Consider the following 26,846-nt stretch of genomic DNA (forward strand, 5'->3'; position numbering starts at 1 on the left):
TAAGCGCTGCGATGCTGCAATACTAGGCCTATATTAGGCTTACTGTGTAGTTCAAATATAGTAGTTACAATATGTTGAGCTGGAGCTCATTTTGAACTAGTACCTGATGATTATTTTCATTATGGATTCATCTGCTGATTATTTTCTCCATTAATCAACTGATTGATTGATTGTTTGGTTTGTAAAAACAGTGAAAATAGTGAGAAATGGTCATCACAATTCCCCCAAAAAGCCTAAATGACACCTTCACAATGTTTGTTTTGTCCAACCAACCGTCCAGACTTGAACATCATTAGGCTATTAAAACATTATTAAAAGGAAAGTCAGCAAATCTTCATATTTGTGAAGCTGGAACCATAAAATAATAGGCTACATGAAAAATGACCTAAACGATTCATTCATTTTCTGTCAATCGGCCAATTGTTTCAGCTGTTGGCTACTTGTATAAACTGTTGGGTCGTTTAATTTATAATCAATAACACACAAAGGGGGAGGGGAGAAATAGACTTTTCAGCATGAGTCTGTCTCTCTCAGCCCCTATACCATTATATCTATCACTTTGTCTGCTGTACAACTGTCTTATAGGCTATATTAGCCCTGCTACACAATCTGGACTGTGGTCATAACATCTACATCTTATTATTCCCTGTTATATATTGTTCTTATTCTTATTCAATCAGTCAGTTAATATGTTGTTGATGTTAATATTTCATAGTCATAGTTAATATTTAATAATACTCTACTGCACTGTTCAATCCCTGCACTGTTCACTATCGCACCATTATCACCATTGCACACAGTCTACCATAGCATCATATCATGGTCATTGCATTTCTGTGTGTGATTTATATTTTTATTTTTTTTACTTATGTATGTGTGATATATGTGTATATGTGTTTGTTGTGTTATGGTTGTCTAAGCTACTGGATCCTAAAATTTCTTTCGGGATGAATAAAGTATCTATCTATCTATCTATCTATCTATAACAAAACATCATATTTTATAAGCTTTTTGTATGTTTTGTGTGTAAAAAAATCTTAATTTGTAATGTAACTAAAGCTGTCAGATAGGCCTCAATCTAGTCAATTGTACAATATTGACCTCTGAGGTAGTGGAGACATGAAAAGAAAAGACTCAAGTCAGGTGAAGTACAAATACCTTAAAATCTGATTTGTAGGCCTACTTATACTTGAGTAAATGTACTTTGTTACATTCCACCCGTGCCGGGCTCAAAACATGTATTGTATGCAAGCTTTTGTCAGTCGAATCTTTTTGTTATTCAACTCAACCTCCACAATAGGCTGTAGTTTGACCTCGAAATGCTCTTTGACTTGGTATTCGGTCACAACATTATCCAAAGATCTGACCTTAAAATGTCAACCAAAAACAGTATTTTGTTAGCCTATTCCTTTTTCACAAAGATGATTCAAACTCAGATCGCCCACTTGGACTCAGACCAGATTTGAGCACTAAAGACTTGGTACTTGGTCACCACCCGATAAAAAAGGCTGACATGATCCCAGCTTTCAGCCTGTGGAGGAAATGTTCCAGTCGTGGCAGTCAGTCCCATCTGTCGTCTACATCCGCTGAGCTGGCCTCCAGCACTTTCAGCCAACATGCAGACCAACGATGAGCTGTCTCTCTTTCTCATTGGCTCACTCCCCGTGACTCTTTTCACATCCACAATGCATGCAGGCCCTTTTCATATTGCCTTTTTTCCCTCCAAAGAGTGCACTTGACCTTATTCACCATACAGTCGTCTCTGTTTCTCCTCAGTGTATCCTCTCCCTGCATCACAGCATGGGATATATATTTTTAAAAGTGCTTTGGAAACACGAGTCCTGCTTTTAGCTAAAGCACTTTCTCCCTCTTCACTTCAAGTGGGCTATAGTTAGCGGTTGGATGCAGATAGTGTGGATCTGGTCTATCACCTTCTCCCTATAGGCATCTCTGTGGAGTGTAGAGAGACTTAAAGAGAAAGGGCAGCATAATTTAACTGGGATATTTCTTTTTTTTCTTCTTTTTTTCCGCTTTCCAGGCTTCATGACTGAGCCAGAGCATTAGCTGGAGAGTATTCATCCTTAAACATTTCAAAGTGAATAGCAGGCGTTAAAAAAAATGAAACAATTTCTATGCAGAGAAACCTCCAACAGAATCATCTAAACAGTCTTAACTCACAGAGCTGCTTTCATTTCATACATCCGTACCCATGCTGGATAGATGTTAAAGGTCCCATGGCATGAACATTTCCCTTTATGAGGTTTTCTAACATTAATATGAGTTCCCCCAGCCTGCCTATGGTCCCCCAGTGGCTAGAAATGGTGATAGGTGTAAACCGAGCCCTGGGTATCCTGCTCTGCCTTTGAGAAAATGAAAGCTCAGATGGGCCGATCTGGAATCTTCCCTTTATGACGTCATAAGGAGAAAGGTTACCTCCCCTTTCTCTGCTTTGCCCGCCCAGAGAATTTGGCCCCCCATGAGAAAGAGAGAGACATCATGGCTTGAAAACAAGCGATGTGTGTTTAATGGTCTAATCATTTCAGCTGGACTTGTAGACCGTTACATTGTTGGGTAGTTTAATTTATAATATAAACATCATATTTTATGTGTTTTGTGTGCAAAAATCTTAATGTGCAAAGTAACTAGTAGCTAAAGTTGTCAGATTGACAATCATTTATGTCATTTTTCATGAGTTCTTTTTTCTCCTATCCAGGAATGTATGTGTGGAGGAGGCAGACCTTACTCCGCAGCGCTGTGGAGATAGGTCTGGCAATGCGAGACTACTAATTAAGTATAATCTAGTGCAGAGATCTTCAACAGGGGGTCGGGGGCCCCTATGGGGTCCTCAAAGTTACTGCAGAGGGGCCACCAAATTATTGTGAATATTTTGAAAGTCTTTTCAAAAATTAAAATGTCTTAACATGAATCCAACATATTATTAGCAAATATAAATCAGCCTATTTGTAAAAAACAAAACAAAAACACATTGCTGATAGGCTACTGGCCTATAGGTAAGGTACAGATACAGGTAATCCTAAGGATTCACTGTGCCACATGTATGTTTGACATTAAAACATGATTTATAAAGGATTTGATTTATAAAGGATTTTAGGCTGACCTACACGTTGTTGTAAGCCCACTTTAATAAGCAACTTAATTATATACAATAAATGTAGTAGGGGGTCCATGCTCTGTCTCTTTCTCAGTTAAGGGGTCCTTGGCTTAAAAAAACGTTGAAGATCCCTGATCTGGTGGATGTTATTATTATAATGATGAAAACCTGAAACATCTTCAGACTGCAATATCAATGTTATTCAAATATTCAAATTCAAAAACGATGCCACACTAATGTTTATTTTTCTTCGTTTTTTTTACTGAAAACGCTGAGCCAGTAGCCAGCTTCAGGGTACTGAGAAATAGGGCAAAATACACCTGGGCATTTCAACAAATAAAACTGACAGGTAGGAGATGAGTCATGGCAGATTTATACACACTCTGAGGCAGGGCATTGTGGGAAAAATGAGGCTCAAACTCCCAGCACAGTAACGCCAAATTCAGAAAATTGTGCAAGTAAATTCCACATTAGTTTAGTCTTTTATTTGCAAAATTTTCTTCTGTTTAAATAATATATATATATATTTTTATATATATATATATATATATTTTTTTTTCCTTAGACAACCCATCAGCATAAGTGAATGAATCCTAAATAAATCAGAATACAATGATTTCTATCATCTTAACAATCAAAAGAAGTGACATTTTTCCCTTTCTGCATTCTTCTGACATCAATTCAAATGAGCTATGTGGAATAAAACAGTATTTAAATCAGCTTTTTGTTTTGTAAATTGCATTTCTGAAGATATTTTACCTTTGGTGTATTTTTCCCTTGTCTTGTTAAAACGTGTCCAGATGTAAACAGCAACTATGATAAAAACGCATCACTAACTGTGCGCCGCTTGTGATTTTTCCTGTCAATGCCGTCGCCACAGACACCCAGTTCATAATACTTATACTCATAATAATGCAAATGCAAGGGCTTTCATCAGTGAGTCACCATTGTGTATCCTCACTTGGCGATAGATAGTGACTTTAAAGACATTTATTCAAATGAAAATCTTCCAGATAGTACTTAAAAGTTTAGACGTTGTAAACGTTTTATCAAATCCATCCCCGTAGAAGAAGCACTTTATTAGCACTGCTGTAATTTTGAGATTTCCAGGGAGAAAAAACAAAGATCATAGGGCCTCCAACATGGCGGCCTGTCTCTCTTAAACCCCTCGACTGACCGACCCTGAATGCTAGGTGATGGGCCTCTGCTGCCCTGCCTCTGTGTGTATATCTCCCCTGAGGGCAACTTTTAATCCAAAAAACCCTCTTTTTGACAGAATAGAAGGAAAAACAAGGAAACGGCAGCAAACAACAGTTGTACAAATTGACCAGTGCATTGTGTTTTAAAAGTCCAGTTCAGTAGCTTCAGGAAATTTGCAAATCAAGTTCATAATTCTCCCTTTTGTTTCAAACCGACAGGTCTGCAGGTGAGAACATCTCTGCAGTCCCTCTGAAGACGAGGCTGAGTCCTCTGCACCTGAACGTCTCATTGACAGTTTTCCCGCCATCCGGCTGCAAACACTCGTCCCTCTTTTTGTTAGTCCAAGTCAAGAGAGAGGCAGGTCCATCCTAGTCCAGCTGGAGAGATTTCCAGAGGACTCTGATTGGCTGATGCTGGAAGACTAGCAGTCCAGTAGCCTACAGATCAGTCCTCCATGCAGAAACCTGGCCAGAGATAACAGGTGCATTCACATGTGATCAGATATATTAGAAAAACTCAATTTAATGTTAATGAATCATTATATTTACATGATTAACATACATTTTTATTTTCACCTCAACATACGTAAAACATCTGTTTTTTAGCTTTCTGCCTACTGCAGCTTTAAGTACAGTATATATATTTTACTTAAAGTGCTCATATTATGCTCATTTTCAGATTCATAATTGTATGTAGAGGTTATATCGGAATAGGTTTACATGGTTTAATTTTCAAAAAACACAACATTTTTGTTGTACTGCACACTGTAGCTCTCTGTTTTAGCTACAGAGTGAGGCATCTGACTTCTGTTCCATCTTTGTTGGGAGTCGCACATGTGCAGTACCTAGGTAAGGACTACTAGCCAGTCAGAAGCAGAGTATGAGGGCGTGCCCTGACAGTACCTAGGTAAGGACTACTAGCCAGTCAGAAGCAGAGTATGAGGGCGTGCCCTGACAGTACCTAGGTAAGGACTACTAGCCAGTCAGAAGCAGAGTATGAGGGCGTGCCCTGACAGTACCTAGGTAAGGACTACTAGCCAGTCAGAAGCAGAGTATGAGGGCGTGCCATGCTAGCAGCTAGGCGAGCATTATAACGTGTGTTCCAAAGTGACCACGTTTGTCTCTGAAGTAAAGGCTGGACTACAATAGAGCTGTTTGGAGCAGTTTGTGAACAGTGTTTTCTGTTGGAGATGGTAAGTCCCTTTGGGGTGGACTTTGGGCTTTTTCACTTTGTAAACCTATAACGTACACAAAAAAGATATATAACACAATAAAGGAAAGGGAAGAAGCAAAAAAGCATAATATGAGCACTGGAGTTTGTACAAACTAGTTTCAAACTCACTTGAGCTGAGAAGATCGCTGCTGCTACGTCTGTGACTCGGCCTCTTGCTCGGCTCCCACAGCTCTCCGGATGCTCTTGATTGACAGGTACGTCTCCTCCTCGGGGTCGTAGTAATAAAACTTACTCAGGTAGGATATTAGCGGTCTGGAGAGAGGTGAGTATAAACATGGGGGGGGGGGAAATCAGCCAAGTGTCTCTGTGTTGTATAACGTCACCTTCCTAAAATAATTGCCTGTCATTTTTTGACAAAAAGTATTTTTTTATTAAGCAGATCCAATAGTTTTAAACTTCAACAGAGTACCCCCCTTCAAGGAAGTTAACACTTGTCAATGGAGAGAGGCCAGACTCTCTGGACAAATGAAATGTACCAGAGTCTGGTAGGACCAGGCTATGTATTTCATCAGGTGGATATTTAAATGAGTTCATGTTGAGTACCTGGGCAGTGGAAGCTCCTGGATGTGGTCGATGCGGACCATTTGTCGGATGCAGAAGCGACAGAGATGTTGTAGTGACTTCACGTTGCTGAAGCGGGATACAGGATACAGCAGCTGAACCGGGGTGGGAGGAAGCCCTGCGAGACACACACACACACACGCACACACACACACACACACACACACACACACACACACACACACACACACACACACACACACACTATTTGTGTTATTATACTACAATGTGTTAATCTGTTAATAATTCTTTAAAAACAGCCCACAACTATATAGATTCATCAGTAATTTCCTAAAACAGGAGGAAAATAGAGCATTTGTTTGGGACTATTTTCAGTGGCGGATTAATCCACATTTGGTGCTCTGGTGAGTATTTGTGGCAGCAGGACGTTATGTGTAAAAATGAAGTACAGTGTGTGTGTGTGTGTGTGTGTGTGTGTGTGTGTGTGTGTGTGTGTGTGTGTGTGTGTTCATGGTGATGAAGGAACATGTTAACGAGTGCAACAGTGTTGCACACTGATGAGGTTTTATTTATTTTTGTGTTTTGGTCTTTTCATGGGATTTGTTGAAAAATATAGAATATCATCTTATTTTATCATCGTGTGTGACTTATTTTTTTAGCACTAAATTAACCTCTCGAGATTCTCTCGAAAAAGAGATGCCATGATCTCAAGAGATTATCCTGGTGAGATTCAATCAAATTAAAAAGCAGCTACACTTCCTGAAGTTGGTATAATGAGCATCAACAGCTCCAAATCCTCCCAAAATCCTCCCAGCTCAGCACTGACGTTTAAAAAACTAAACTAAAATGCTCAAATGCCGAGTGGGAGGAAAAATTGGGATTTGGTGGTCAATATAACACCTCCAAACTTTAATCTCAGCTCACTTATTGATTTTTTTTGCAGCACTTAATATTAGGTATTAGAACATAATCAGGGATCTTATCTTTTATGCAATACGGATTAAGAATAAAAGTATTACACTGTTTTTATTTTTTACATTTTAGTAATACCACAGTGTAAAAAAAACCTCTGTTACAAGTCAAAGTCCTGTATTCAAAATTTTACTTATGTAAAAGTACAAAAGTATAAGCACCAAAAGTAAAAGTATTCATTATGCAGAATGGCCCATTTCAGAATCCTATATTGAGGCAGTGATGGAGTACTCGAGTCTCGGACTCAGACTCGAGTCCAACTCGAGTCGCTATTCTCTGGACTCGTGACTCAATTTGGACTTACGCACTGATGACTTGGACCTAGACTCGAGGATTTATGAAATCGGACTTTAGCATTGATGAAATAGGACTCTGAAGTTGGACGAAGTTTTTGACTATTTTTATGTGTAATAGGCAGTGATGGAGCACCCGAGTCCTGGACTCAGACTCAGAGTCTAGTCGCTATTCTCTCGACTCAAGACTCGACTTTCTTTGGTGACTCAGACTTGGACTCGGACTCAAACACTGGGGACTCGACTACAACCCTGTATTGAGGCATTAATATGTTCATCAATCACTGAATCTGCAACGTAACTAAAGCTGTCAGACAAATGTACTGGAGTAAAAAGTGCAATATTTCCCTCTGAGATGTAGTGGAGTGGAAATACTCAAGTAAAGTACAACTACCTTATTAAGTAAATGCACTCTGTTACTTTCTGCCACTGATGTTGAACACAAACACATCAAGGATTAGCTTCAGTCATATAGATGCATTCTCACAATCATGAATGATGCACATCAGGCTTAAAACAGACATACAGACAGTCAGAGCTACATTCCCCTCTCTCCTCCGTCTCGCAGGCACTAAGTGGCTTCTCGCATCCATTTTTGATCGGCTCGGGGCTGCGTGCAGATATATGACCTAAATTTTACCTGGGACTCTGGAGCGGAGGAAGTAGAGGAATTTGCCGTTCTTGGAGTGCATGATGGCCCGCTCGATGAACTCCACCACCGAGTGGCAGCGGTCCTCAAACTTCGGGTGGCACCACAAGCTGAACGTCCCTGGAGGTTTGAAAGAGATTTTTTTTTCTTTCTGTGTCACATTTAATCATCTATGAATCATAACCACATTCATTATGTAACATTTGTATAATTACAGTAAACACTTAAGACCTGCTGAGGCCTGTACTACGAAGCGAGATTTGGCGTTAACGAGCTAACTTCAGGCTTCTGTACTACGAAGGTGGATCACTTGTGATCGGGTTCAATCGCCGTGGTAATTTATCCTGAACGCCTAACCTGGTCGGGAGCAGGTTATGTTGGAGATCAGAGATCAACCGGTATAAAAGCACCGCCCACTGACCAATCAATACTCGACTGATAACGGCGTCACCGTTCTTAGAAGATCAGCTGGAGCTCGGTGGAGAGAGAGAGAGAGGTGCACTCATAAAAGTTAAAATATTTAGAGACCGACAACCCCGTTAACATTCCCTGATGGGTATTTTTATGAAAGATATAGATTTTCAGCGGAGGGAATTACTTATAGGCTATTTGTTGCCTTCTTTAGCCGTGTGTTGCCAATGCGTACATCGGTTTAAATTATGTTTTTATGTTTTTTTTAATTTTCTCTCACGATCGCGTACCACTGCTGGGGTTGCAACTGAAATAAAAGCCTAAAGCAACGACAGTTTATGGAAAGCAAAAGTGTAATTATATATGGTCAGATCTTGTGCCTGACTGATGGGGAAGTGACCAGTTTAGTCTAATGTATTGTAGTGGCGTACTGTACTGTATATTGGCCAGAATCTGCCTTTGGGGGAGGAGGGGGGCATATCATAGTGGGGGGTCTGGGTGTCCTCCCCCAGGGAAGTTTTAAGCATCAACGACTTCATTTCCTGCATTCAGATACACTTTTATGCACCAATTTATGGTGAAATACCTCCATTGAGCCTATGTGAAGAAAAAAGCACAGATGACAATTCAAAATATATCAAACATATAATGGAAAGTATGTTGTTACGTGTCATTGGGCATTTTTAAGTGAGCATATGGAAATTCTGGAGCTTACTATCACGTAGACTACACCACTGGATATTGATAAGCTAAGCGTTGTGATTTACGCATAACAGCGTCGGCTTTTTTTGCCAGCTTTCTTTCCTGCGTTTTGCCTGTAAAACCGTGTCTGTGTTCTTCATATTTATGTAGAATTATAGTTTGTTCTTCTTGTTTAAAAGATGCAGCTCTGGTAGATGTTTGCGATTGGTCGTGGTGCGCAAACACCGCCTCTTTTATGTGAACGCGCACGTCTCTAGATTGGAAAAACCTGGGTTGACTGAACTAGTTGATAACCAGCGTCGTGATACAGGTTATGCGGGACCGCGGTTGTTAGGTTAGGTGAAGCCGGATCACTGAAAGAAATCCAGGACATGTTGATCTTGATTCGTAGTACAGGCCTCAGGGCTTAATTTGAGCCGGAACACGCCGGAACATGTTCCGGCACCTCCGACGTTGGATCCGGAACCTTTTTTATTGGCTCCGGCACCTCCTGTGTCACTATGAAAAATTAGTCGCCTAAATGAAAAAAAATAAACTACTGTTTGTGTAGTGTTCAATGTTGTTATCTGTCTTGTTAGTCTTGATTCCCCACTGGAGTTCCACAAAAGTCTTGTGTTTGTATTTTCGATGCGTTTTGAGGTGAATTTTCAGGGTAAGACAGAGGGGGGAGAGGGACAGAGGGAGGGGAGACAGAGGGGGGAGAGGGACAGAGGGGGGGGAGACAGAGGGGGGAGAGGGACAGGAGGGGGCGAGGGGGAGGGACAGAGGGGGGAGAGGGACGGAGGGAGGGGAGACAGAGGGGGGAGAGGGACAGAGGGAGGGGAGACAGAGGGGGGAGAGGGACAGAGGGAGGGGAGACAGAGGGGGGAGAGGGACAGAGGGAGGGGAGACAGAGGGGGGAGAGGGACAGAGGGAGGGGAGACAGAGGGGGGAGAGGGACGGAGGGAGGGGAGACAGAGGGGGGAGAGGGACGGAGGGAGGGGAGACAGAGGGGGGAGAGGGACGGAGGGAGGGGAGGCACTTCAACAGCGCGGCGCTGCACTCCAAGTGACACAAGCGCTTGTGCTGGTTGAGGATGAAAATGTCAAAAAGACAACAAAGTTTGCTTAACTTTTTCAAATACGCTGGCCAGTCGGATCCCAAACAAGCAAAAATCGTTTCTGCCGATGAAGAATGTGGAGACCACGGTGGGGTTTTTTATTTTAATTGTCCGATGGATAGTTGCTGCTTGTGAAAACGATCGTTGCAGTGTATTTTAAATTTTTTTTACATTTCGCACCGATGCAGTGCACGTTCTGAAATAAAAATAAACATTGCCCTGATGTACACACAGCGTTGTTTAGGCTTTTTTAGTCAGAGTCAGAGAAGCTACGTAGGCAGGTGTAATTTTTGTTTTGGTTCCGTTACCTCCAAGCCCCGTTTCGAGTCGCCGGATCCACCCCCCCTCTGCGCTCCGGGACCTCCAACTTTACAAATTAAGCACTGCTTAAGACCATCCTGGTCAAGTTAGCTGCCTCTATCAGGCTCTACGTTTCAATTGTGACCCTCTTTTTACAGCGAAATGTTCTTTTTATTCCACAGCAAATGTTTCAAAGTAAAATCCTCACGCTGCATACATGATAGAGATGGTCTGATACCATTTTTTGCTTCCCGATACCGATTCCGATACCTGAACTTGGGTATCGGCCAATACCGAGTACCGATCCGATACCAGTGTGTCATATATTTTATTATGTTTTAACTGTGTACTACTATCCCTGTATGTATGATATGATTTCTATCTTTGTTGTCGGTCTGGCTCAGGTTAAACTCTTTGTGAAACATGAACTTTCTTTTATTATTCAGTTTGACAGTCAGTTATAATGGAAAAAGAACATAAATAAACTACTTTAACGTAGATTTTCTTTAGGGCTTTATTACGTGGTATCGGATCGGTGCATAAACTCCAGTACTGCCCGATACCAGCGTTTTAGGCAGTAGCGGAGCCGATACTGATACCAGTATCGATATCGGAACATCTCTAATACATGATCAACAGAAAGGCAAAATTCTGATTGGCTGAGCAGTAAAATCATATCTACCTGGACAGTGCTAAAAGGCTGGTGTTCAACAATTAAACTGACCAGCTTTGCAACAGCAGCGCTGCACAAAAAGGGACTTTATCTGCTAATCATAAACACGTCTTTTGCAGCTTTAAGTTGGAACAACAAATCCTGACTTTAAAGGTGCAGTAGGTAAGACTTATAAAAATAACTTTCTGTCATATTTGCTGAAACTGACCCTATGTTCCAATAGAACTACATGAAGCAGACATAAACAATCCGGCTCCTCTGGCACCACCTACAACCTGTAGTGCAATTTGCATCTGTTCAGATGCACCAATCAGGGCCAGGGGGGGTGTCTAACTGCGTGTCAATCAGTGCTCATGCACACACATTCATTCTCCCTTGTGGGGGGGAGGGGCTTAGGAGACCGTTTTGGACTTTAGCGGAAAAGGGGGAGGGGCTGAGAAGTTGTCGATGTTAAAATTTTTTGGCTAAATCTTCTTAATCCTACCTACGCCACTTTTAACTTTACTATAAATAAAGCAACTTTAATGGTGACCTCATGCTGTCCCCAGATTACCATTTTTCCTTCCCATACCAGAGTGAAACTCTGTGGAACAAATTAAACTACGGGCACGTTCAGTAGCAACCTTGTTTATTTCAACTAAAATGGGGTGTGTTGAACACCCTGCTATGTGCGCAAGGCGCGCACTGCCTTTTTATTAATACAAATTTACATACAAGTCGCTGCTGATTGGGTATCATCTCTGACACACCCACCAAAAACAGATAAAACATACCTCAAAGCCTGTTGGACACCGTTTCACAAGGAACCGTGTTGTTCAACACAGAAACCGTAGCAAACAGTGCACACCGTTTTTGAGATTGAACGTGCCTGCGTCACGCGCGTAATCAGAAGTTAAGTACCGTAACAGATGATTTTAAACACAATCTTTTTCTAAATGTAACTCAGCTAAGTGCCTAAACGTAACCAAATTGCGACCATTTCACAAAATGAACAACCTGTTCTCTGATTTAGATACGAGGACAGAAAACGTCCTTAATCTTTCAGAATAAAAGCCCCTAATTTGGATAGAAAGCCAGCTATCCACTGCACAGCCAGCCCATCTGTGGTTGCTGAGTGATTAAACACTTCAGAATAAGTTGGCGTGCGTTTGTTGACTTCCTGTTGACCGCTCAGTGGTTGTTTATCTGCCCTCGATTCACATCAGGCCACGATGCATTCATGCAAACACAATCGTGTTGATGTGAATGTGTTGTGTCAGTCGGGACTGCCTGTCTGAATAATGAATGTGTTTCCAGGCATGACTCTATAGCCTCACAATGGTGACCCGTTTATAAAGCATGTGTGTGTCAATGTGTGTGTTGTGTGTGTGTGTGTGTGTGTGTGTGTGTGTGTGTGTGTGTCTGCCCGGTTACACACGTATCTTTCATGAGTCACCTCGTTAGTTTGTCACACATGTGGCGTGTGTACAAATATACATGCAGTGTTGTGTGAGTTATTCACGCTTCGGTGTTGTAATGTGACCTTATTGGATCTCTGTAACATCATGTTTGAGTTTATTCCTAATTTATTTGTTGCTCTGTTGTTTCTTTATGTGCTCTTTTGTTGTCTTGTTTTTGTGTTCTTGTTATTGTCAGTGTGTGAAAAGCTGAAAAACTTTCAAACTGACCGTTATTCACGTGTTTTGTTGTTTAATTAATGACGAGTCGTCGTCAGGGTGGTGTGCCGTCATACATGTGGTTTACGTCCATATTACCCTTGAGGTGTTGAATGACCAGCATATGGATGCACATGTTTCTGTAGGCATCGCATGTGTGTGTGTGTGTGTGTGTGTGTGTGTGTGTGTGTGTGTGTGTGTGTGTGTGTGTGTGTGTGTGTGTGCGCGTGCGTGTAAGTTGCCTTGAGCATGCATATCTACTATAAATAGTGCAACTTTAATGGTGACCTCATGCTGCACATGTTGGCATAAATAGTAACTTCAACCAATTAACTTCAGATTACCATTTTAGTATGCCTATCTGCACACATATGTGAGCATAATGCAAGATATGCATTATGCTGGGAAACGTGTGTGTGTGTGTGTGTGTGTGTGTGTGTGTGTGTGTGTTCTTGTTCTTCTATCCTATCCTTGTGTCCAACTGTGAGTTTTAGACGGAGTGAGGACATTTAGGAAAATGAGGACATTTCGTCTGGTCCTTGGTTTAAGGTTTAAGGTTACATAGTTATATGTATATATTTTTGTATGTATATACCTATATATTATGTCCTTGGTTTAAAGTGCCCATATTATGAAAAAAATCACTTTTTCTGGGATTTGGGGTGTTATGTTGTGTCTCTGGTGCTTCCACACACATACACACTTTGAAAAAAAACATCCATGCTGTTTAGAGTGAGAGTATCCGTGAGATATCCGTGAGATATCCGTGAGATACGGTTTCTGAATGTGTCCTGCCTTCAGTCTCTGGGTGAGCTGTTCAAAATCAGCACGGCTTGTGATGTCACAAGCCGTGCCGATTTTGAACAGCGACGAACAGAAACGAGCAGGCTAACCGCAACCAAAGAATTTCTAATAAGGGAAGAAGTTCCACTCTCTCGTTACTTCCGGCTTCTGAACTGGTTGCAGTTCTACCAGAGTTCCATATAGGGGGCGCTCACAGGCCAGTGCAGAATGAATGGGACTCTATGGAGCTATACCCCTCAAAATCCACTTTTCTCAGGATATAATTTTTTGTCTAGTAATTTGAATGTTGCATTTGAAAGGGGAGGCTAAGAAAATACACACTGCTGCGTGTTAGATTTTTTTAAAGTGGCTTTTTTGTTCTAAAAAGCCTTTTAAATTGACAATGACGTCATACACATATACGGCCAGAGATTCTGCTTTACGGCGAGCTCTGAGTCGCTTCCTCTTTTCTCTCGAGGCATCGACAACACAGCTGACAGGTTAGACTCTCCCTGTCAATACACGTGCTAGAAAGAGGTTTGCTAATGTTTTAAAGAACACGCCGAAATATTCACTCTGACATTCTGGTTCTGCTTCGGATGCCGTCAAGCGGGATCTCCGATCGTAATCTGTCCTTCACTGACCAATCAGCATTCATTAGCAGAATGCTAGCGTGTTATGGGCAACAACGACTCAACCTGTAAGAAATCGAAAGGACATAAGTACTCGTTCATTCAACTTTCGACCTATAATCCATGTTGAACTTGCAAAAACTACAATCAAATCTGAGATTTCTCAACGACAATCAGGCGAAAGAAACAAATTTAGCCGTCTAGCTCCATAGGGTCCCATTCATTTTGCACTGGACCGTGATCACCCCCAGTGGAACTCTGGTGGAACTGCAACCAAAGTAGGTACAATGGGGCTTAATAGGGAGTGGAACGGCTTTCCGTAGACGGGTTTTGCCGCAACCATTAGCTCGTAGCGTTAGCATGCTAACGCTAATGCTAACGCTAATGCTAACGCTAGCATGCTACCTCGTTCTCAATAGCAAAGCACTGCTACAACACACACAAGTTCACCATAATCTACAAAAGAACTACTTACATGTGCGCCCTCATTTAGAAGTCTCCCAGCTAATCCTGCCTTGTAACTGACCAAAGTTGTAGAAACAGCCTTTCTTTTACTGTCTATGGAGCTAGCTAGCTGACATGATCTACATCTGAGCTACTGGGCATGTGCAAGTGCAATCAAAGATAGTACAGAAGAAGAAGAAGAAGAAAAGAGGTCTCACTCTGTAGCTAAAACAGAGACCAGCTGAAAAGAGGATCTGCAGCAGTGAGAGAGAGCGGTGCAGTACAAAAAAAATATGGTGTTTTTTGAAAATTAAACCATGTAAACCTATTCTGGTACAACCTTAAAATACAATTATGAACCTGAAAATGAGCATAATATGGCTGCTTTAACATAATCATTTTGGTGACTTGCATGCCCTTGTTTCTATCTCAGTCATTGTATTATACACTTATTGCACTGTTGGTGTACTGTGTTCTAAATTGTATTGTGTATTTATTTTGTGTAATCTCGGCTACATTGAAAATGAGGGCTTGCCCTCAATTGTACCTCCGAGAACTAACTAAACATTGATGATGATGTGTACATATGGTATAGTACCTTATACTAGTTTATGTGAACAAACAAGAGAGGCCTCAACAAAACAAGAGTGTTTTTTAAGTAACGGGTGAGACTGTGTCTTATTGTTTATTAATCAGACAACCAGCAGCTACAATTTTTGCTATTATACATGGAGACACACAAGCTCCATCCTTGGAGTTAATGGTCTATGCTTGCAAACCAGAACACACAAACAATCCGTTCATAAAAGGGTAGTTATTTATACCCATGAATATAAAACAATATTGGAATACACTTAGATATGTTTTTATATATATATATATATATATACAGTAAACATTGTATTTCGCCACTGTTTCGCCAAGGTCTGCAGAGTAAATTGTATGACTGTGCACACACTATGCACACGTGTGAACACATTCATCTGTGCAGATATCTGCTGTCAAGTGTGTGTGGTTAGAGTAAGGGTACAAACGTGTGTGTGTGTGTGTGTGTGTGTGTGTGTGTGTGTGTGTGTGTGTGTGTGTGTGTCTGCGTGTGTGTGTGTGTGTGTGTGTGTGCGCGTGCGTGTGTTTCTCTCACCTCGGTAGTGCTCCATGCGTGTGTGGTGTGTGACTGCCTGCGACCTGAAGCTGAGGCTCAGGATGTACCGGGGGTCTGAACTGTCTCGGACCAGGAAGGATCCGTCCGGTTTCCCCTTCAGCTTCATCTCTGCGTCCTCCCAGTTCATCGGACCCCAGTACCAGCCACACTGAGGACAAACCAACAAAACCTTTGATAACCTTGCGAGAAACCAGCCCTCACTGCTGCTCTCTGATTTCTTTCTATCAGCAAATTTGTTTTCCCTAGGTCAAATGTTCAATGTGTGTTTTCCCTGGCCTACTGAAACGCCTTGAAACCTACGCCCAGGGTGCAAAATTAACTTTTAACTTTCACTAGCCAAATGGCTAGTGAACGAAATTTACCAGCCACTCAATACTCAATTACTTTTTTGGCTGATGAGTGAAGGAAATCTACCAGCTATTTGCATATTTTACCAGCATTTTGCTGGTGGCTGGTGCTAATTTTGAGCCCTGGCTCCGCCCCTCAAATTTGCAGGCAAGACCGTTTTCTTGACTTTAGACGTTGATACATTCACAGTGACTGAACTGATTTTTACCATTTAAACTGTATCTGAAACGGCCATCTCTTCGTTCTTTTGCAATTTGAACTGTGAAGATAACCTTTACCAATTTCTGACAATGTTAGTTAACATCAAGAGACACACACGCTCAAAACTTAACACAAAGCTAGACTAAGCAATCAGTCTTAATCAATAATCATAGAAACATTTGTGCAAGTATGTAGAATCGGAGAATTTTTCCTTTTTTTATAACAAATGACTTTATGACCGATTAATCGATTATCAAAATACTTGGCGATTCATTTAATAGTTGACAGCTAATCTATTAATCTTTGCAGCTCTAGTTTAAGGAAATTGAGATTGAGAAAAAAATATATTTTTCAGATGTTTTATGACCCCATTATTACTATTAATTGAGAAAATAATCAGCAGATTCATCAAGAATGAAAATAATCATTAGTTCAGCAGATGCATCACGCAACATGCTCTAGACCTGAACAAAAGACAGGCCTGCATGAAAAACATTGGACATCAAATCATCAAGAAAAGAATCACTTTCTTGAATTTTTTTTATTATCTTTTCTCTTTTTCAGTGTGAGTTTTACCTTCTCCAGCTCTCTCAGACTGGCGGTGAAGTTGCTGGCTTCAGACCGCCGCAGGGCGCACAACATGGGGGGCGGGACCTGTCTGGAAGGGGGTGCAGCGTCAGCCGGCAATGGGGTCGAATGAGGGAGGGCCCGGAGGAAGGACTCTGAATCAGGGAAAGAATGTCACAGAAATTAAAGGTGCTGCGTGAAGCATTTTTAAACTTGAAGTGAAATTTTAGGAAAAATACTGATGTTGAGCATATTTTTGCTTTTCTTCAAAAAAGGATACAAATATTTTTGGACATATTTGTGGTAGTGTCTAATGCTGCGTTCCAGACACAATTTTTAGCCCGTAAGTTGCAACTTCAAGTCACGACTCACGACTTGGTAGCGTTCCAGGCAAAGTCACCACAAACCATAGACAGTATATAAACTGGACCAACAGATCCCGTTGCTCTGGACGGAGACCAGTGAAGGATATTAGAAGCACTTTTCGGGTGAGCGCTGAGCGTTACTGCGCAGCCTCCAACTGAGAGAGACGACGTAAATGTGCCGTGAGCAACGTGTCTGAAAGTTGGAAGTCTTCTGGTAGCTGTGCCAAGAGAAATCTCAATCATTCCCAATCTAGCAGAGACGGAGAGCGTAGGTATATGTAAGGAGATAACATGGACACAGGCTAATTATTGCTAACTAAAATGCTAGTTAATAATTAAACTTAAACAGCTAATGTAAGTCAAAACTGCTTGCGAGCTTCTCCTGTACTATACGGTAATTCCTCTACTGTGCGACAGTAAGTTGCGTGGTTATGACACAATCGTTAGCCTATTTTTACAAAAACGTCTGCTACGGAGCCATAACGTGAGGTACAAGGTAATGGAGCCTTTTATACATTATCGTGTTTCTTTGGAAATAAACAATAGACAAATAAAGTCTTTAAACGCTTCAGATGTAAACGTCAAAATGAATGGCAGTCAATGGAATGCTAACGGCGGGTGAGCGTTTGGTAGCGTCAAAATGGCGCCATAGGAGGTTCGAGTTCTGAAGAGAGGCTTACCCCCTTGCCACAAACCCTTCTAGCTAGCGTTAGCTAGCGGTTACCTAACGTTGACGTTAGCTAGCGCTAGCTGATACTAGCGATTTCTAGTCTGCGACATATTTTGGGCTTCATTTAATAAATATAACCTGTAGTATTACACAATCGTATGTATATTGTTTTGATTACAATGTGTGGAATTACTTTACGTTGCCTATTTATGTCTATTTATTTCTATTTCTCACCGTTAATCACCGGCGTCTGTACAGCATCAACAGGGGTCGCCAGTGTTGCTTGTAACTGGGAGTACAACGATCTGGTACGAGTTCACGAGTAGTAAGTTACGGGTTTGCCTGCCGTTCCATGGCACTTTCACGAGTAGAAGGTTGTGAAAACACGAGTTACAGGTTGCCTGGAACGCAGCATAAGCCCTGAGCGTCTCAGTAAGCACAACTAATTCCAAAAGACACGCTGTCAATTTTTGTGACGTGCTACTGAAGAAGAACAAACTGTAGAACAACTGTTGATACAAGAAGTTTTTTATCAAGTCCACATAGTGTTAGCTATCTGCTATTTAATATTTATGCTGTCTGTATTGTGTTAAATGTGTGTTCTACTCAGAAAGTGGAAGCTAGTTATCCTACATGTGGCTTGCTCGCTTGCTTTAACATTAGCAATCCGAGCTGGTTAACTTTCTTGAAGTGATATAAGGAGCTTTATTGAGTGCTCACCGTGGGGGAATGTAAGGTAAGTACATTTACTCAAGTGATGTTTTTTACATACACTACTTGTACTAGTATAATACTACGAGTATTTCCATTTTCTGCTCCTTTACACTTCTACTCTTAGAAGGCAAATATTGTACTTTTTCACTGCACTACATTGGTTTTAAAGCTTTAGAGATTCAGATTATTTATACAAAACATAATCATCTAATAACTTATGATATTATAGGTTAAACCAGTTGGTCCCAAACTTTTCATGTCAAGGACCCCTAAACTGACAGAAATTAGACCACAGAACCCCATTTGAAAAGATATAGTCCTGGGGTGCCCCATCTGATTTTCATTTAGATGTTTAATGATAGATAGTGCATGAAACCCATGTCCAAAATAGTCATACATCTGTCAGTGTGTTTTGTCATTGTCGGGAGGGATGTTGAGGACACCTGGAACCCCCTCAAGGGCCCCTGGGGGTCCCTGCAACCCACTTTGAGGACCACTCGGTTAAACTACCCAGCAGTATATAAAGTAGTTAAAATAAGCTCCACCTTTACCAGCTTCAACATTAAAGTGATGAACACATTAATGCATCAATAATTATGATCCAATAATATAATAAACATTATTCTGTAATGATATATTCTGAGAGAACAGAGAAGCTCAGATCACAACAGACACAGAGGGAGTGTGACTCTCTGCTCAGGACGCCATTACTCCACTATGTCTTTACATAGCAAATAGTTCTTTACTATAATGTTCTGAATGTCGAGTACAGCCCCTGGAAGTACGAATTTGAATGCAGGACTTGCAACAAAGTATTTCTACAATGGTATAACTAATATTACTTTGGTTAAATATCTCAGTACTCTGTTTGCTTCATAGCAGCGCTCACTTCCTGTTTAGTTCCAGGAAGCGATGGAGTATATTCAGCGACTCGTCTTATTTTTTACAGACTATGGTCTTACCATTGAGGCTGAGACTGTGCTGGATGGTGGCGTGGGAGGGAGGAGGAGGAGGAGGGAGAGGCAGGGGGAGGGACTGCAGGGAGGCGCCCATAACACTCACTAGGAAAGGCCCAGGCTGAGGCCCAGCAAAGTCATCTGGAGGAAAGACAGGAAGGAGAGGAGAGAGGAAGGAGGGAAGGAAACAAGGGCAGGAGAGGAGAGGGAAGGAAGGAAGGAAGGAAGGAAGGAAGAAACAAACGAACAAACGAAGAGGAGAGGAACGAAGGACATGAAGGAAAGAAAAGGAGAGAGCGAGGAAGTAAGCAAGGAAGGAGGTAGAACAGAAAGGAAAGGAGAGAGTAGACATTGAGGGAGGAAAAAAAGGGGCGAGCAAGGAGGAAAGAAAGGAAGGAAGCAAGGGTAGGAGGAAGGAAGAAGGTAGGACAGGAGGGAAAGGTGATAGAAATGAGGGTAAAAAGGAAGGAAGGAAACAAGGGCACGAAAGGAGAGGGATGGAAGGAAGGAAGGAAGGAATGAACGAAGGAAGGAAGGACGAGAAGAATAGGGGAGAGCAAAGAGGGAGGAACGAAGGAAAGGAAACAAGGGCAGAGAAGGATCGGGATGGAAGGAAGGAGGTGGGACAAAGAAAATTTCAAGAGGGAAAGAAAGAAGAAGAGAGAGGGTGAGGGAAAAGAAAGAAAAGATAAACAAAGAAAGGAAAGATAGAGTTTTTCAACACCATCAGACAGGACGCCTCAGTCCACCAAATTAAAAGACGTCACCTCTTTGTGATTATTAACCAATAAGATTCCTCTGTTTTGTGGGTTTACTCAGTATCACGGGATTTGACCGTAGACAGAAAGAAAAATACAGAACATTGCCGAACTTATCTTTTAAAGAAAAAAACGGCAGGATGCTTAAGTCTGCTGCATATGTGGGTCAGAAAATAACATCAAGCTCGGAGCAGAAATGTGCATTTGAAAGGTCAGAGAATGGCGGAGAAAGGACACAAACATAATTCAGGAATATAAAGAAAAGCCCTGATATTCAGGAACTACTTTTTACATTTCACATCGTTTACATTTGATTTCTTCTCCCATATTCACGCAACGTGTTGTTACAGTCTCATCATTTTGTGGGAGTGGAATCTCTACTAAAAAGAATAAAATTTAATCTGGACTAAATTAGAAAAACTAATGGACAACCACTAACCTAAAAAACAACAACTAAGAGAATAAAAGTTGTTTATGCTGTGAAGAGAGGAAAACTGTTTTCCTCATCATTCAGTCATTGCTCTCAGATTTCAAATTAAATCTGTAGTTTGCACCCGACCTTTCAAAACCTAAAAGGTCAAAACTCTAATCAGATTACAGCAGATTACAAAAACTCGTCTGTGTCTGTTTCCGGAAACGGGAGCGTGCCTATGTGCCCACAGCCCGATGTTCCCTCAGTTCTAAGAAATTTTTTTGTTCACTGAAAATTAGGCCCTATGTTCCTTTTTCATAAATTTGTATCACATTTTATCCCCCTTTCTCCCAATTTGGTAGCCTAATTTTAAGAAAAATCTTAGAAATGTGGGAACATAGGGCTGTGGGAGCATAGGGCTGAACCCCCGGAAATGTACAACAGAAAACACGTATGACTAAGAGAGAGAAACTGCCAGAGCTTCCTTTTCTTCGAAACGTAGAGAGGCTAAAGTACTCTTTGAAGCTTAGAAAGAACAGTTTGGTCTGTCGTTTTGTGTGTCTGTAGAAGGAACAAGATGTAGAGAGAAACAGAAAAGAGGAAGAGAAACAGGAAGGAGAGAAAAGTACCTAACAAACTGAGACTTCGGCGTGGAGGAGGGGGAGGCGTGGGAGGGTGTGGCGTGTTTGCCCCCCGCCGCGAAATATCCACATCCACCAGGGAAACTGTCTCACCTGAAGCAAAGAGAAGTAGCAGAGGAGAAAAGAAAGGAAAGGGAAAGTGAGATATGAGTAAGAGAAAGTACAACAGGCCCTGGTTTGTGTTTCTGTGATTGCACGTTGTTTTGTCAGTGCTGCAGAGTGCCATTAAAGCTGCACCAGGCAGGATGTTTAAGGGAAATTACACCCAGCTAATCAGCCATAATCACTCCAATAAAGAAACAACATCCCATCCCGGCTAATTGAGATGCTGCAGATTCAATGTTTATCAAAGTGAAATTCTGTTTTACTGGCAGGGAAAGAAACTAATTCAAGCGTTAGAGCCAAATCCCTGCCGTCTCCTGAACATCAGGGAAAGCTGGACTCACCCACTTTAGATATCTTCCTCTATCATCTCTTTAGCTTCTTATTTTTTTCCAGTTCTGGAGACATCACAGACCGGTTGGTAAACACGAGCACGCTTCTGCGCAGGACTTCTGGGTTTTGAAGTCCCCAAGATGTAAAACAAGTCATCCTACCTGCTCCTTTGGGGCCACCAACATGATATGTTGCCTGCATGGTTCAGCTTTTTTATGTTTCTGACTAATTGCTGGCTAGGTCTGTGCAGAGCGTGTGCTCATTAAACTACAAAAAATCATCATATTCAAGAAGCGGATTTTTGAAAAGGCTTTCGACCGCCTAGAGTGGAACTACTTGTGGCAAGTAATGGAGAGGCTTGACTTGGGGGCTAAATTCATTGACATGGTACATACTTTGTATACGAATCACACGGCCATAGTCTCAACCAATGGCTTGCATTCTCAGCCATTTCCCATCGAGCAGGGCTCGCAACAGGGATGCCCGCTTTTCCCCATGTTGTTTGCAATCTCTCTTGAACCGTTAGCCCAAGCCATAAAGCAGAATAAAATCTGTAATGTCCATATTAAATCCAATAGCAGCTCAATATCATTATTTGCAGATGATATTTTGTTGTACATCTCTGATCTTGAGGACTCTATTCCAAAAATTCTTAAGATCTTCAACGAATTTGGCTCAATTTCCGGCTATAAAATTAACTGGAATAAATCTAATCTTCTTTTATTGAAAAACAGGCATGTGACATCAGCCATTAGTGGTACAATACCAACCCAAAGCAAAATTACATATTTGGGCATCATCATACACGCATCCCTACAGCGAGTTGTCCAGGACAACTATGAAACTATATTAAGTAATGTTCAAAGGGATCTGGCCAATTGGTCTGCGCTGCCAGCATCACTACGCTCCAGGATTGCTGTTGTTAAAATGAACATAGTTCCTTGTGTGAATTTCTTAAGTACAATGATCCCCTTACCCCCACCGATAAATTTCTGGAAGAAACTTGATATCTTAATTTGGCAGTATATTTGGAATAATAAACAACCTAGGCTAAAATACTCTACCCTGCAACGTACCACAAACAAGAGAGGCCTGGCCCTCCCCAACTTTAAAATATATCACAGAGCCTTTCAGCTACGGGCCCTCAGAGTGTGGATAGACCCCTCATCTACAGTCCCATGGAGAGAAATAGAGCAAAACCTCACTGGAAGTGAAAGACTGCAAGACCTTGCTTTTGCAGGTGTGTGTCCAAAAAAATGTATGCTAGCCTATGACCCTATTATCACCAACACATTGACCAACTTTAAACAGGTGGAGGAGCAACTACGCTACGCCAATAAGTGGCATTTGAATACCCCAATATAGCACAATGCACAATTAATGTCTGGTAACAAACCCTTTGCTTGTAAGCAGTGGAGTGACAGAGGTATTTATACTGTAAACCAGCTATTCAATGAGAAAGGTATGTTGAGTTTTGAAGATCTAAGAGCTAGTTTTGAGGTCCCCAGGACATCCTTCTTCTTTTATCTTCGCTTAAGATCAGCCCTAAAATGTTACGGAGTGCCATGGGGAAACAGTCTTGAGGCACACCCAGTCATTAAATGGTTTGTTGATTTTCCTGTGAGAGGATTAGTGTCGAACATTTATGCTAAACTGATGCAAGTATCCATAGAAGAGCTCCCAATATTAAAGAAATGGGAGCGAGAGCTGAGCCCTGAGGGGAACACAATTAATTGGAAGACAGTTTGGGACAACATTTTCCATTGTTCCAAGAACCCAAATCACCAGCAGATCCACTTCAACATATGTCATAGGACATATTGGACTCCTCAGAAGAGAGACGTTTCTAAAGTCATTCCCACTCCCTACTGCATTCTGTCAACCTGAACAAACTGGAACTTTCCTGCACATGGTCTGAGAGTGTAAACAGGTGCATGAGTTCTGGAATAAAACAACATCAATACTATCTGATGTGATAGGATATCTAATCCCTACTGACCCAATTGTTTTGTTACTTAATGTCAACTCTAAATTACACCTGCTTGGGAGACAGAAGACAATTTGGCTAGCCAGCTCAACTGCAACCAAGAAAATGATAGCTCAACGCTGGCTCCCACCCCAACGCTTTGTATCAAACAGTGGTTGGCGTAATTTCTAGACATAGTTATGTTTGAGCTCTCTACAGCAAGGATTAACAAAGCCAAATCATCAACTATAGACCTGTGGAAAAGCACAGCAGCACAAGTATCAGACCTAATGACCTCAGCGCCACAAGAAATAGAGGAGAGTGACTAGGCAAGGTGTGATTTCTGTTTGTTTATTTGTTCTGTTTTCCTCGAGACTGCAGAGGGTGGGGGGTTGGATAGGATTTTTGTTCTTGTTCAATTTGTGTTTCTCTGTTCTGTATGTCTCATGATATCAAAAAACAATTAAAAATGTATCTTAAAAAACTCTGAAATCTACGAGCAATGTGGGACACCAGAGTGTATTTCTGAGCCCCGCGGACGTTATGTGGGACGATTCTCATGAAGTCAGCTAAATATTTTTTGCCAGCTGAGCTACAGACCTCCTCACCCTTCTTACCCAAAGGCATTTTGTGTCTCATCTTATCTGGTGCACCAGTTACAGTGTCAGACACAGCTGCAGAAATGTGCAGCTCTAATAATGAGCAGCATTTTATATATACACTGTATGCAGAACTTCTGCCTGTTTTTGAATGCATTTTCTTACTTTTTATTCTTAGAACTTTGTCAACATTTTGGGAAGTACCCTTATTCAACACATTCTCACTCCCATCGCGTAAAATATTTGGCTTGGTCATGTGCCTTTGGTGTTGTTATTGACACTAAAAGTCTCCTTTAGCGTCATATCTTAACACGCTTTATCCAAACGCGCTTGGTCGGGACTATTGGCGTCACTTTTGACGCAGTTAGGTTAAGGAAAAGGTTGTGGGTGGGCTTACGTTTCCAACTGTGCTAGCTGCTGCTCTCCCCGGTGCGCTCTGCACACACGCTGAAGGGCGCTTTTTTTCGTCGTATCTGACACCGACAGCCACTGACCAAATGTTCGTATTTTACGAGTTCGGAGTGAGAACGGGTTGGCTTATTTGTTTTTCTTGCTTAGCATAGCATAATGACTGGAAACGGCTAAAAATATCGAATAAATAAGTAATAAATCTTGACAAGCTAGTACGAGCGTTTCGTCCATGACTAGGCTACACTTCATTCTCGCGGAGACACAGTTGACGGGTGTAGTTTGGTAGAAAGAAAATAGTTCCTACATTAAACAGCTCACAATCAGTCCTGTGTATTCTCTTAGGTAACCTGAGGCCTGTACTACGAATCAAGATCAACATGTCCTGGATTCCTTTCAGTTACTCAGCTTCACCTAACCTAACAACCGCGGTCCTATAACCTGTATCACGACGCTGGTTAACAACTAGTTCAATCAACCCAGGGTTTCCCAATCCAGCGGCGCGCGCGTTCACATAAAAGAGGCGGTGTTTGCTCTGCACGACCAATCGCAAACATCTACCAGAGCCGCATATTTTACATAAGAAGAGCAAACTATAATTCTACATAAATATGAAGAACACAGACACGGTTTTACAGGCAAAATGCAGGAAGAAAAGCTGGCATAATCACAACGCTTATCCTATCAATATCACTTCCAGTGGTGTAGTCTACGTGATAGTAAGCTCCAGGATGTCTATATACCCACTTAAAAATGCCCAATGACACGTAACAACATACTTTCTATTATATTTTTGATAAATTTTGAATTGTCATCCGTGCTTTTTTCTAAGGTATTTTTATTTTTATTTTTTTACCATAAATTGGTGCATAAAAGTGTATCGGAATGCAGGAAATGAAGTCGTTGATGCTTAAAACTTCCCTGGGGGAGGACACCCAGACCCCCCACTATGATATGCCCCCCTCCTCCCCCAAAGGCAGATTCTGGCCAATATACAGTACAGTCTGTTTTCATGTAAAGCACTTTGAATTGCCCTGTTGCTGAAATGTGCTATACAAATAAAGCAGCCTTGCCTTGCCTTGCCTACAGTACACCCACTACAATACATTAGACAAAAAAAAACTGGTCACTTCCCCATCAGTCAGGCACAAGATCTGACCATAATTACACTTCTGCTTTCCATGAACTGTCGTTGCTTTAGCCTTTTATTTCAGTTGCAACCCCAGCAGTGGTAAGCTGTGAGAGAAAATAAAATGTGCGTATTGGCAACACATGAAGAAGCCGACAAATAGCCTATAGGCTATGTAATTCCCTCCGCTTCAAATCTATATCTTTCATAAAGATACCCATCAGGGAATGTTAACGGGGTTGTCGGTCTCTAAATGTTTTAACTTTTATGAGCGCACCTCTCTCTCTCCGCCCACCGAGCTCCACCGGATCTTCTAAGAACGGTGACGCCGTTATCAGTCGAGTATTGATTGGTCAGTAGGCGGTGCTTTTACACCGATTGATCTCTAATCTCCAACATAACCTGCTCCCGACCAGGTTAGGCGTTCAGCATAAGTTACCACGGCGATTGAACCCGATCACAAGTGATCCACCTTCGTAGTACAGAAAACCCTGGGTTGAACCTGAAGTTAGCTCGTTAACGCCAAATCTCGCTTCGTAGTACAGGCCTCGGGTCATGATTTGTGGAAAGAGACATTGCTGAGTGTTTCAAATCGTCACCTTCCTAAAATAATGGCCTAAGTCATTTTTTCAGGTTTTTCAGAAAACACAAAAAACAACAAGTCACACGCTTGACTTAGGCCATTATACTAAAGGTGTGGAATCACAAGACCTGTTCAACTGAGGATGTAGGCAATTTTACCAGAGGTGGCAAGCACCATGAGGAGATGATTCAGGCAAAAATAAAATATAATATAATATAATATATATATATATAATATAAAAAAATATTTTTT

The 26,846-nt window shown here is 41.5% G+C and overlaps 1 protein-coding gene across 3 annotated transcripts in view; it reads right to left on the minus strand.

Moving 5' to 3' along the window:
* Positions 1-3,870: 3,870 nt before the first annotated feature.
* Positions 3,871-26,846, minus strand: part of socs7 (suppressor of cytokine signaling 7) — a 28,744-nt gene continuing 5,768 nt past the window's right edge. Inside the window, exons 3-10 of one of the 3 annotated variants that reach the window (XM_031299896.2) lie at positions 21,463-21,567; positions 19,670-19,804; positions 16,968-17,113; positions 15,822-15,990; positions 7,973-8,101; positions 6,089-6,224; positions 5,654-5,797; positions 3,871-4,776 (exon numbers count right to left, since the gene is read on the minus strand). In XM_031299896.2, the coding sequence (XP_031155756.1) occupies positions 5,677-5,797; positions 6,089-6,224; positions 7,973-8,101; positions 15,822-15,990; positions 16,968-17,113; positions 19,670-19,804; positions 21,463-21,567 (941 nt within the window). In that variant the 3' untranslated portion in view covers positions 3,871-4,776; positions 5,654-5,676. The remainder of the gene's footprint in view (positions 4,777-5,653; positions 5,798-6,088; positions 6,225-7,972; positions 8,102-15,821; positions 15,991-16,967; positions 17,114-19,669; positions 19,805-21,462; positions 21,568-26,846) is intronic. The other 2 variants (XM_031299897.2, XM_031299898.2) reach the window with 2 other exon arrangements.

The sequence above is a fragment of the Sander lucioperca genome, chromosome 4, assembly GCF_008315115.2.
Source record: "Sander lucioperca isolate FBNREF2018 chromosome 4, SLUC_FBN_1.2, whole genome shotgun sequence".
In the NCBI taxonomy this organism is placed as follows: Eukaryota; Metazoa; Chordata; class Actinopteri; order Perciformes; family Percidae; genus Sander; species Sander lucioperca.